The 13571-nt window shown below is 47.0% G+C and overlaps 1 protein-coding gene across 1 annotated transcript; it reads left to right on the forward strand.

Annotated features, from left to right (window-relative positions):
- Positions 1–11887: 11887 nt before the first annotated feature.
- DFJ58DRAFT_737186 (uncharacterized protein) lies at positions 11888–12654 on the forward strand (the record flags this gene model as incomplete). Its single annotated transcript, XM_041386914.1, has 4 exons — positions 11888–12036; positions 12098–12309; positions 12507–12554; positions 12614–12654. 4 exons carry the CDS (start codon positions 11888–11890, stop codon positions 12652–12654), a joined length of 450 nt encoding a protein of 149 aa, XP_041235239.1.
- Positions 12655–13571: the final 917 nt, after the last annotated feature.

Here is a 13571-nt window from a genome sequence, read left to right on the forward strand (position 1 = left end):
CCTCTGGTGCAGGCACCCCCAGTCATCCCTGCAGTTGACATTCTCATTCCCGGACCGGTGAGTACTTTGAAATATCTCAAGTGTCCATACACAAATACAACCAACAGAACAACCCATGCTATGCTTGCCACAAGCACAACTGGCCTTGCGCAACTCGGCCGGACAAGAGGACCGGGGCTCCATGTATGTCATGCGTCTACTGCACAACAAAGAAGATCAAGTGCACCCCCGCGACTATGGGATCCCCGCCTCCTCGTGATCGTTCTTCCTCTACTACCCGGAAGACGAGGTCCAGAACACCATCCAGGGCTTCCTCCAAGACTCCCTCCAAGGCTCCCCCCACATCCCAAACTCCCGCCCCCTCCAAAGCTTCCCCTGCCTCCCAGTCCAGGGCCCGAACTCGCAGTCAGTCTCGTGGCCGGGCCGGAACTTCTGGTGTCACTGCTGTGACCACTCCCAAGACCCAGACGCGTGGTCGCAGCAAGACTATCACTGCCGTCAAGGCACCTGCACCTGCACCCGCACCTGCACCAGCTCGTAAGTCACCCGAGTTTTTCATTCTTCACCGTCTGACCTTCATTTTCCCTTGTAGCCCTTCCGTCTTCCAGGTCAGCAGTGCCTGCTGCAGCACTTGGGGTGCCTATGCCAGATCTCCATGCCATGTCCATTGCGATTCGAGACGGTGCAGCTCAAATCGCTCTTCTCGAGGCTCATGTGGCAGAGCAGGATGGTAAGATTGACACCCTGCAACGCCTTCATGAAGGCCTTAGGCGCAAAATCATCGACCAGCACCCCTCATTCCCACTTCCCGACACTCCTGCCCCTGCAACATCCTTGTTGCTTGATCAATCCGGCCCCCGCACCATGTCACCCCCCAGAATCCGCACTCCCTCCTCTGATTGATCTCAGTATGGAAACAATGGCTCCCACACCTGCAGCCCCGACATTCCCGGATGCCTCTGCCATTGAGGGTCTCCTGTTCGACTACAACCAAGTTGTTCATCCAGGGGATCCAGATGCGTCTGGCGAAATTGTGGACCCAGGTGATCCAAGCAACCTTGTCCCAGAATATGACTCTTCCAGCAACATGGATGTTGAGGTGGAGGTGAAGGTTGAAGAGTCTTCTGTGGAGGTTGACATGGCTACATAATTGCATAGTGATAGATGTATATACAAGTTTTCAATGAATGTAACCTCTGCCAGTCCATTGATTGAGTCACTGAGTTCCGAGTCCCGAGTCCCGAGACCTGGAATTCGGCACTCGGGACTTGAGACGACAGATTTGAAACTTGAAACTCGAAAGCACTTGAATCTCGGGTCTTGGTACTTGGTATTCGGTACTCGACACGATGCTCAAAACTCATAAAACTGTTTCAAATCACCGAGTACTGACTACCGAGTACCTGAGTGCCGAGACCCGAGATTCGGTACTCGGGACTCGGTACTCGACACGATGCTCAAAACTCGTAAAACTGTTTCGAATCACTGAGTACTGACTACCGAGTGCCAAGACCCGAGATCTCGGGTCTTGGCACTCGGTACCAGTAGTCAGTACTCGGTGATTCGAAACAGTTTTACGAGTTTTGAGCATCGTGTCGAGTACCGAGTCCCGAGTACCGAATCTCGGGTCTCGGCACTCGGTACTCAGTAGTCAGTACTCAGTGATTTGAAACAGTTTTACAAGTTTCGAGCATCGTGTCGAGTACTGAATACCGAGTACCGAGACCCTAGATTCGGTACTCGGTACTTGGTATTCGGTAGTCAGTACTTTCGAGTTTCGAATTTTGAGTTTTGTTTCCAATCTTTCGTCTCGCGTGCCGAGTGCCGAATTCTGGGTGTCGGGTGTTGGTACTCGGTTCTCGGTACTCGGTACTCGGAGATTCGAGTCTCGAGACTTGTGACTTGTGATTTACAAATCGACATTTGAAACTTGTGATTTCTGAGAACAATGTGTATTATCTTATGTATTTCTGTACTCATTTCACCAACTACCGAGTGCCGAATCTCGGGTCTCGGGTCTCGGTATTTCAAGACAACAAAAATGTATATCATCTTAAATTTGAATTTTCTTAACTCGAGACTCGAGACTCGTAAAAATGCACAATACCTAGGCCTATCTGTCTATATGATATGTATCTGGGCCCACCTGTCTATCTAATAAATAATTCACCTCACCCTTGGCCCACCCGTCTATCTAATATTACCCAACGTTGGCCCACCCATCTATGTAGAATTCCCCACGTCGGCCCACCCATCTATCTAATATGACCCCACGTCGGCCCACCCGTCTATGTAATAAATAATTCCCCTCACCCTCGGCCCACCTGTCTATCTGATATTACCCCATGTCGGCCAACCCGCCTATGTAATAAATAATTCCCCTCACCCTCGGCCCACCCGTCTATCTATTATTACCCCACGTCGGCCCACCCGTCTATCTAATAATACTCACCTCACCTCAGCCACCCTATCTATATTACCCCACATCGGCCAACCCGTCTATGTAATAAATAATTCCCCTCACCCTCGGCCCACCCGTCTATCTGATATTACCCCACGTCAGCCCACCCGTCTATCTAATAAATATTTCACCGCTCCCTCGGCCCATCCAGTCTACAAAATAATACTAATACGTCAGCCCACACATCTATATAATACTATTTGCTATACATCTCTCCTCAGGTCTATAATATATGTCAATCCTACTCTACATATTACCCACATGGGCCCACCCATCTCCATAATAATATTTCTCCTGGCCCATCCGCTATCGTTGATGATATATATAACATCAGCATAGATGGGCCCACCCATCTCCATCGGAAATAATATGCCTCCCGGCCCACCCGTCAACATCGGGAATATACATAACACCGGCCCATAATCCGCTGGCCCGTATTACACGGGATATTATGTAGGTCGGGTGACCCGTATAATATGGGATTTGTCACTGAAGGGGCTCTTAATCTTACTAGGTTTTACCTGGAACTTCCTTCGCTTAAGACCTCCAATCTTAAGTCGTCTGAAACTCGATTCAAGTCAAGGACACTCTTCTTGTCTTGTCTTAGTGAACCATTGAACTTCGGCATATACTGAAGCTTTGAACCAACCTTGGCCGATTACTCTTATCGAGTAGCCAAACGTCAGAACCATCCTAGTTCGTAACAAAAGATTAAAGTCTTCAATGAATACATCGCCATCACACACTGTAACCAGAAAGAACAAAACCCTGGTCATCACGACAGATAGAGCTCCAGGTCCCCCAAAGCTGAAACAAGCTGACGTCATTAACACCAATCTTTGGCGCTTTGAACCTAGGTGCTGTACCACCCATACCACTCTGAACCCCCCAATGTCTTCCCCCAAACCTGTTGAAATCAAAATCGGATCCCCACCAATCTTTGATGGAGATAGAGACAAGTCGGAAGGATTCCTGATGTCGTGCACGTCTTACCTCAATATCAACAAGAAGATCTATGTCAACGACAAACAGAAAATTATTTTCATAACTTCCTTCATGAACGAAGGAAACGTGCGCTATTGGAAGGAAGATTTCCTCAGGCAGGCGCAAGATCCCAACAACAAGGTTACCGCAGGAACCGCCAAAGGATACAGCACATGGGTTGAATTCTTCACCGATTTCAAGAAAGCGTTTAGACCGCTTGATCCCTCAGGAACCGCGTTAGCTAAGCTTCGCAACCTGAAACAAGGAACCGAACTCCAAGATTATATTTCGGAATTCTTGATGCTCACACAGAGGGCAGGAATTCGCGATGATGTCTCCAAGAAGCAATTCTTCTTGGACGGATTACACCCAGGACTGCTCACTCGCCTCTATGGCATGGGCGATGTCTCTGATGACTTTGAAGTCGTCCTTACCACCTGTATCAATCTCGACAACGCACGCCTTCACCTGAACACTATCAGAGCACGCCACCAACCCCAGAAGAAGAACTTTGGATCTAACCGATACGTACCATCTAAGGATCCCAATGCCATGGTGATTGATCAGCTTTCTGAAGAAGAACATGCTGAACATTTCCGGACCGGAAAATGTTTTACCTGTCACAAGACCAGACATCTTTTTAAGAATTGTCCCGAGAAGAAGAAAGGAAGACCCCGATATGCCGCAAAGAAGTAGAAGACAGTGACAAAGAAGAAGAAGAAGCGGAAGTCCGTCATCTCAATGAGGATTTTTGATATGGGAGACTGGATCAACGTCAGTATCTCTCAATGTACCCATAAGACTTGTATGAAAAGTTGGTGAACGAAAAGAACTCCGGGTTCCCCTTTCCCTAATTTCGAAAACACGTCTGAAAACCGTTGAAACCACCGCAGTTGTCGACTCCGGAGCAGCCGGAACCTTTATCTCCGAAGACTTCGTCAAGAAGCACAAAATCCGAACTCACGCTCTCAGTAAACCCTTTAGGGTTACTACCGCCGACTGGAAGCTACTCCAAAAGCGGAGCCATACACCGATACTGCGTCCTTACTATCAAGATTGACAAACGAACCATGATTGGAAAGTTCAACGTCACACGCCTCGGTAGAAGGGACCAAATTCTCCTTGGAATTCCCTGGCTATGGGCTATAAACCCAGTTATTGACTGGGCAGCCGAAACCCTCGTCCTTTCTCGAACGGAGAAGAGTAATCAAGTTGAAGAAGAAGTCGACAAAGAAAGGAAGAAGAATGACCTTCCACTTCTATTTCGACAAGAACCCATCAATCAAACCTGGAAACAATCTAAACTTAGGAAAGCACCAGTTATCAAAACCCCTGTCGTTTATCCAAAAGCGACCATCAAAGAAATCGTTGACGAAGAAGCACCACCCATTCTTCCTATCCCCGACCTACTCCCCATCCCCAACGATGATGACGAAACATTTGATACCAAGGAAGATGTCTGGACGCAAGAGAACTTTGCCGCACCAGTGCGAGAAGTCTCTATGTATGATCTAGAAGATGACGAATTCTTGGTGGAATGTTCCACTGATGCATCGGAACTCCGGGTAATCTCGAATGCCACTATGGACATACCCTTGACCTCCGACAGAACCAGTCGTTCGGAACAGAAACTCACGGTCAAACCCCTGCCACGGCCTACGGAATACGCGAAAGTTAGTAACAAAGCTCAGCAGTTCACTCTAGCTGTGGGCTTAGAACAAAAGAAGAAAACTTTCGAAGAACTCGTACCCTCCTATCTACACACGATTTTGCCGACATCTTCGCCAAAGACGGTCTCAACCAACTACCCCCTGAATGACCCGGCATTGACCACCGTATCAAAACAAAACCCGGATTTGTTCCTAAAACGTCGAAAATCTATCTTCTTTCCATTGCTGAACAAACCGCTGTCAAGGCGTTCATTGATGAAAACGTAAAAAAAGGTTTTATTTCGGAATCTAAATCACCACAAGCCAGCGGATTCTTCTTTGTAGGAAAGAAAAGCGGAGACCTTCGACCCTGTCAAGATTATCGATACATCAATGATTGGACGATCAAGAATGCTTATCCATTGCCGCTTCCCTTATCCCTCGTCGCACAGTTACACGGAGCAAAGTATTTTACCAAGATGGATGTCCGATCCGGTTATAACAACATCTGCATTCACCCTGATGATAGATGGAAAGCTGCGTTCACCACAGAATTTGGACTTTATGAGCTGAATGTCATGTTCTTCGGGCTTTGCAATTCCCCAGCCACGTTCCAAGCCTACATGAATCACACGTTCCAACAAGAAATTAATGAAGGATGGCTGGTGATCTATATGGATGATATCCTCATCTTTTCAGATAACCTTAAAGAACACCACGCTCGTACCCGTCGTATTCTTACTAAGATTCGCGAAGAATGACTCTTCCTGAAACCGGAGAAATGTACCTTTGATGCGCAAGAAGTCAAATACCTTGGAATGATTATCCGTCCAGGATGCGTCGCCATGGATATTGCCAAGACAGATGGAATCCGTGATTGGCCGACCCCAACCACCGTCAAAGAAACCAGATCATTCCTTGGCTTCTGCAATTGCTACCAAAAATTTCATCCCTCATTACTCCAATATCGCACGACCTCTTATCAATTTGACAAAGAAAGATAACATATTTCTCTGGTCCACACCCTGTCAAGATGCATTTATGACACTTAAAGAGTGTTTTCTGCGACAACCAGTCCTCCGCAACCCTGATCCATCACGACAGTTTGCAGTTGCTACCGATGCATCCCTTGTTGCAACCGGTGCTGTCCTGTTACAGACTGACAAAAATGGCGTCTATCACCTATGCGGCTACCTCTCTCAATCCTTGAACCCGGCAGAACGCAACTACCAGATCTTTGATCGGGAACTTCTTGCCGTTATTTGCGCACTCCAAGAATGGCATCACTACCTAGAAGGAAATGCACACCCAGTGATAGTATTCACTGATCATAAGAACCTCCTCTATTTTTGTACCGCGCAGAAGTTGACCCGTCGTCAAGCAAGATGGCAACTTCTTCTTTCATGTTACGATATCGAACTCCATCACATACCAGGGACCAAACTCACTGCATCAGATGCCTTATCTCGATGACCTTATCATGCGCCAGATACCGTCGATAATGAAGATATGACACTCCTCCCTGATTCCATGTTTGTCCGCCTTCTCGACCAAGAACTCATGACCACCCTTGCAAACCCTGATCCTGATGACACCGACCCCATCTTCCAGGCCGCCTCTGATGCTTTGAACGGCCTCTGTCTCCCTCCTATGAAATCGGCTCTTTCCGACTGGACGATTAAGGATGACGTCTTATTCTATAAAGACCATGCCTACGTCCGACCAGCCGGACACCATTCTATTTTAGAACGAACCCATGATCATGCCACTGCAGGACATCCCGGTTGCTTTAAAACCAAAGAACTGGTTAAACGCGATTTTTGGTGGCCTTCCATGGGAACTTATATCCGGAAATATGTTGAGGGTTGCACCCTTTGTCAGCAAATGAAATCTGATACTCATCCTACCACCCCTCCGCTCGTCCCCATCCACTCCTGGGTTTCTACGCCTTTTTCCCAAGTGTCCGTCGACCTCATCACTGATTTGCCACCATGCAGTGGTTTTGATTCTATCATGGTCATGGTAGACCATGGGCTTACGAAGGGGGTAATTCTCATTCCTTGCACAAAAAACATCACCTCAGAAGGCATAGCGAAGAAATTTTTCAAATACGTCTATCGCCGCTTTGGACTCCATGAGAAAGTAATCTCAGATTGAGGGCCACAATTCGTATCCAAGTTCTCCAAAGCTCTTGCTAAACTTTTGAAATACGATATCGCCGCTTCCACCGCTTATCATCCACAGACAGACGGTCAAACCTGAACGTCTAAACCAAGAACTAGAAACCTATCTCCAAATCTATTGCCGCAATAACCCAGAAGAATGGGTTAAACATATCCCCATGTCTGAATTCGTCCACAACCACCGCAAACACGACTCTCGCAACGCATCCCCATTCTTCCTTATGATGGGATACGAGCCACAGGCTCTCCCTCATGTACTCCCAGACTCTACTGTACCAGCCGCAGAAGAATGACTCCGCCTTCTACAAAAGATACGCGAAGAAGCTATCTCTTGTCATAATCTCGCCATGCAGCAAATGGCTGCACGATCATATGGGAAGAAGTATCAACCATGGAAAATCGGTGACAAGGTTTGGTTATCAGGAAAGAACCTTATCACGCAGTTACCATCATGAAAACTTGCTCCAAAACGATACGGCCCCTTTACCATCATTGCAGTATTATCACCGATCACATTCACACTCCAGTTGCCCGCGCAATGGAAAGTTCACCCCACGTTCCATGCTTCCAAACTATCATCCTATCACGAAACAGAGATACACGGTCCTGACTTCCCCGATCCTCCGCCCGATATCATCGATAACGAAGAAGAATACGAAGTCGAAGCAATCTTATCACACAAAGGCACGGGTAAACGAAGACGCTATCTCGTATCCTGGAAAGGATATTCTTCCGCCAGCAACGAATGGATCCCCACAGAAAACCTCGGCAATGCCTCTGCAATCCTCGCTGCCTATAAGAAAGCTCACCAGTTATAAGAATCGTCACGAAAAGATGTCTTTCTCAGAACTCCGTACTCTTCACATCTGTCTCCTGCAACCCAAAACCATCACCAACACCATTGATAATATGTCTGCAAGTCTTGCTGCTTCCCCATCTACAATGTCTGTCACATTGACCGAGACCATTGAATCCCCAAACTATTTCACCATCCTTGACGGCATCGAGACCAACACGTTATTTGAATCCGCTCTCCTTTCTGAACAATACACTATCGAGATAGACCGCCTCCTCGCTGAACAAGGAGCTCTCTCTAGCACTCTTCTCATTAACATCATCCGTGCCGCCAATCTTGTCAAGCGTACCACAGGACTTCTTAATGACGAACGCCTCGAGACTATTTTCCGTCACCTTCATATACGCATTCGCAATACTGCGATACATCTCATGCCTTCCTCTACCAAAGCGGTTGTTAGAGAGGCAATCCATATCGTCACTGAACAAATTGCAACAAACCCAATCGCTAGACCACCATCCCCACATGTCGCAATTCCCGTTCCACCTCCGATTGAGATATCAACTCCCGTTGAGCATACGTCTAATATTATCACTCCTCCTGCTATACCGGTCATATCAACTACTACTACGTCTGCCCCGGCGGCAACAACTCCTTGCATACGTCCCACTCGCTGTCGACCATCCAAGCGAGAGATCTCCGTCTCCCCCACTTCCCGTAACAACACCTTACGCTCTAAGACACCATCTCCACCTCCACAAACATCATCGGTCACCATCGTAAAGACTGAAAGCCACAATAACTTTCTTTGTCGTAACTGTGGTACCACTGGTCACCATCACAAGCATTGTCCCACTTACTTCTGCCATGTATGTCATAATCTCGCGCCAGGACATCTATCCGTCTTTTGCAAAGAACTTAAAGGTGAAAAGCCGCTTCCTTTAGTATGGACGGATAACGGCTTCTATGAGGCACTCGCTAAATGGGAGGCTGATAAGGACACCGCTATGGAACAAATCTCCGTCGAAGAAGACGAGAGACTTTTCTCTCAATGTGCAGGAGATCATGACAACTATGACGCTTACGATAATTTTGATTGTTGAAATCGGTGACTTCAACGATAACAACGGGGTAATGTTACAATCAAGTACGCCCCTATTCATTTTCTCCTCTTACTTTGTATTATGTCACGATCGCTATCTTAAGCCATCGCTAGACTTCTCTTATTATCAGTTGTATTATGCCACGATCGCGTCATGCCGTCGCTAGGTGATCTATTCTTGTTATCTTTAACTCGCTCTTATCTTTGACTCATTCTGACTTCGTCATGCCAGCCCTAAAGCCACTGTCTTTTGCTATATAAACTCGCTTTGTACTACATAGTTCTTTACTTTAATCTTACTAGGTTTTACCTGGAACTTCCTTCGCTTAAGACCTCCAATCTTAAGTCGTCTGAAACTCAATTCAAGTCAAGGATACTCTTCTTGTCTTGTCTTAGTGAACCATTGAACTTCGGCATATACTGAAGCTTTGAACCAACCTTGGCCGATTACTCTTATCGAGTAGCCAAACGTCAGAACCATCCTAGTTCATAACAGCTCTGGCAGGAGGCCGTCAAATACCGGGATGGAACACTGATTGAAGGCATATGCATCATGGAGAGCTGTTAAAAAGAAAGTCGAACCTTACCTGAAGAATGTCTTCAAAGTCACGAGCAGCCATCTTCTTCATTTCAGATGTATTTGAAGCAAACTTTCGAATGGTATCACGTCCAAAGGTGGGCATGAGTCTGTAGCTTAAGTACTCCGTTGTTCAGAGTAGACACAGGCTCATTGAACAAAACCTACCGACGGTCAAGCTCATGCACCAGTCCATCACTCTTGCCAGCAGCGCTGAGAATACGTATCAGGTGGATAAACAGGGCTTTCCGCTTGCACCTTCTGTACTTCGACTCATTCCCAAAAAACATATAGCAGGGCCAGAGTTTTGAATTGCCAAAGGAAGCTAGGTGGGTTGAGTCAGACCAAAACATGAGGGTGACAATCACACGCTCTAGGGTACACCCAGGCTCTGGTGGCGACTCCTGAAGTTCACGGTGTGCCTGGATGAAGGCGTTGGAAGTATAGAGTTTGCCATGAACACGAATGGGTGTTTCAGACTGTTCGTTATTCCAAAGCAATTCGTAGGGCTGGTAGTGGAAGAGTCGGTCATGCTTTTTATTTCCAAGCTTTTCCTTGATGACGGATACCAGCAATCGATGATAAAATTCTGTGGTGAGGTAATTGTGAATGCCTGAGCCATCCGCACAATTGTGAACAGGTATTTTAATCTTGATTGGGTTCTTCTTCCATCCAGCACCTTCAAAGAGTGTGCGCCCCACTGCATCTTCCAAAGTAGATCCAAGCTGATGGTTGATAAAGTTCCAGCGCGTGGTATGGATATCTTCGGGCTGAAACTCAGGATCACCGATAATCCATAAGAGTTCCATGAAGCTCTTTTGCGACTTCTGGATACCCCCATTCCAAAGCCAATCACCAAGGAGAAATGAGGACTTATTTGGGTACAGATAGAAGGTGTCTGGGGCCTCCAAGCTGTCATGCTGTGTTATAGGAGCGGGCATACTGAGATCGAGACATTCTGGGTCTGAATGCATCAGAGTGAGGTTCTTCAGAGTTACAACCTCTTCTGGGTCGTGCATTGGCAGGTGATTGCTGTAGTACTGATGTAAAAGTCCAAATATGTTAGGAAATGTGCAGAAGAAGCGAAGTCTGCGGGACAGCAGTGTACTTGCATCTGAAGTGGGCAGGGGATCTGCCACTGGTGGTAGGGCTAGCTTGGCCATGGGCAGGAGTGGGGGTTGAGGAAGAATATCTCAAAACCACGCAGGCAGATGACGATCAAGGCATCTTGGGTGACGCTCAGCCAGTGACTGTCCATCATCAACGACATGTGAAGATTCTGCAGGACTGCACCCATCCTAACAGACCGTTTCAATCTCGGTGAAAAGCAGGACTTTTAACAACCCTATAACACTCACATCATTTTCATTTCCAGTGCCTGGTCCAGATCCTGGATTATGCTCTACGCCGCCGACAGTAGTCTCATCAGAGCTAAATTCTGAGCTGGCATACCCATGATCCAGCCCCAGGCTTGCCCCGCTTTCTCCTGCTGGCCCATGTGACGTCCAAATTGCCACGTCTTGGTGAAATGTTGAGGAGGAAATGAGTTTGGCCATCATGTTATGTCGGCCTTCAAGGCATGGCCTTTTTCTTGTGGTCCACACCTCTTTCGCCTTGGCTAGTGCACTGGAAAGATGTTTCTTCCTTTTTTTGCAGGTCCTTTGATGGTTTGCATATGCGTTTAGCTGAGCAAAGCTTTGTCCACAAGGGCAAATAGTTGAGTATCCTTCCGGAGTCGCAGAAGAGGTTTCTGAGGATGGAAACAAGCCATTCATTGTAAGTCAGTGAAGCACATCCAACCAGCAGCAGTATCGCTACGGTCACCTGGAAGTGGTATGGGAAAGTTTGACAAGGCGCCTTGTGGTCTCAGGCTGCTTGTGTCCCGAGAAACCCAATCATGCTGTGTTGTTTTATGTTTGTGGAAGTGAATACAACTAGAGCGCTCACTTAGGGTTCAGGAAAGCTTCGAAACATGAACGTAAACAGCCTACAAATTTCAATTAGGACATAGACCCAGAGTTCTGTAAAACAGGACCGACTATGCACTGGCAGTAGGTAAACACATGAAATAGTATAAAAGCCCTGAGGACAGTGAGACTCAGAGCAGTTGCACAAGTTGGACCTTCAGGCATACTATGGCTCCTGATCGTGTACGCGCCAGTATTGCAGCTGACAAACTTAAGCGAGAGCATCGGCGAACGAAGCTTGCAGCTCTAGTCAGCAACCAGAAGAATGCCGTGCTCGAACTGGATGAAACCGGCAAAACACTGTGTGTGTGGTATTGGTGCGTTAGCCAAGTTATGAATATCTTAGATGTCTTACCCACTTTTTTTGCATGGATCCAGGCCAGTTAAGGATGACGGAGAGCGCGTCGTTCCTTCTGACCTTGTAGCGTATCACAAATCTCACCAATTCCAAGGACCACACTGCCTATGCTTGCTCTTAGATGAACATGATCCTTGTAACCACCGTAAAGTGGCAATAGTCATGGTAACTCGGGGACCAAATGCAGGAGAGTACCTTGCCTGTTGTGCATCAAGCAAGTGTGGTTATTTTGGTGAGTCACCCCCATGCTAGACAGCCGTGACCTGTTCAGATTGCCTGATGAATAATTTCATTCAGCTTTCATCAAGAAATTACATAGTTCAATCGGGTTACCTGTCAAGTGTTACCCAAGATGATGTGAGCTACACCTCTGTCAAGATGTCAACCATTAGTAGCACCATTGAGCTAACGTGCTTCTTCATAACGCAGGCCCTGACGAAGCCAGGCCACTAGACATTCTGTTTGTTGATGGGAATGGTATGTATATGAGCAAGCTAGGACGAGTCAGTGTGCAGTGAATTGATGCTTGTTTGTAGACATCGAACTGGCGGATGTTATTGAAAGGCGACAGCCTTGAGTAAATGACACTCACACAACGTTTGAGAGGCTTATGAAACTAGATTCCTTCACCCGACCCGGTCTCACGCAAGACGAATTCCGTCGTTTCCTTACAAAATGCAATTGCTGCAAGCTCATCATGACGAGGCGCATGTTTGAGTGCCATGACTGCGTAGGACAAGAGAAGGAAGGGGATGTGGATATCATTGATCTGACTACAAGCGACGTCTATTAGTAACACAATATTTCATTTACATGTGCACACCTAATCAATTGATCAACAGTCATACCGGTCATATGTGACATACTATCAGTTGTCGCAATTCTCGTTCACAAACATAGCACATACTAACAATCAGATTGTGGCTCTGCAATGAATAATGACATATATACATTATATATATATCAAAAAACTGAGTACTTCAAGATGGGGGCAGGAAAGGCTAAGGTACAAAAAGGAGAACAAATGTACACCATGTCAACGCGAAAAATGTTATAGTACACTGTGACAATCATACCAGCGCTAGGCGCATATGAGTGTCATAGGCATATTTTGCCTTGCTTAGAGGAAAAGAGTAAGGCACTGGTCACCAGCGCTATTCAGCTCCCAAGCTATCCGCTTTGGAGCCACTTTTCTCCCATAGCGCGCTCCCCGGTCCGACGCCCAGGTACTCCGTCCTCCCATGTCCCGCCTATGTCCACCTACCTCCGCTGGTGCGTTATTAGTCCTTAATTGTCACTACTGATCAGTTGCAGGTCTTATTACATGTATCCTCGTGTTCCGCAGCGCTGCGTGTCTTATTACCTGTCGCTACATCGTGCCCTCGCCAGTGTTGCTACTATTCTCGCCTACGCATTCCCAAACTTTTACGCAGTATGATAAAATGACCCGTCACACATACAGTACAGTACTTCCCTTCCCCGGACCTTTGCTGG

This window comes from Suillus subalutaceus (genome assembly GCF_016647625.1).
Source record: "Suillus subalutaceus strain FC151 chromosome Unknown DFJ58scaffold_331, whole genome shotgun sequence".
In the NCBI taxonomy this organism is placed as follows: Eukaryota; Fungi; Basidiomycota; class Agaricomycetes; order Boletales; family Suillaceae; genus Suillus; species Suillus subalutaceus.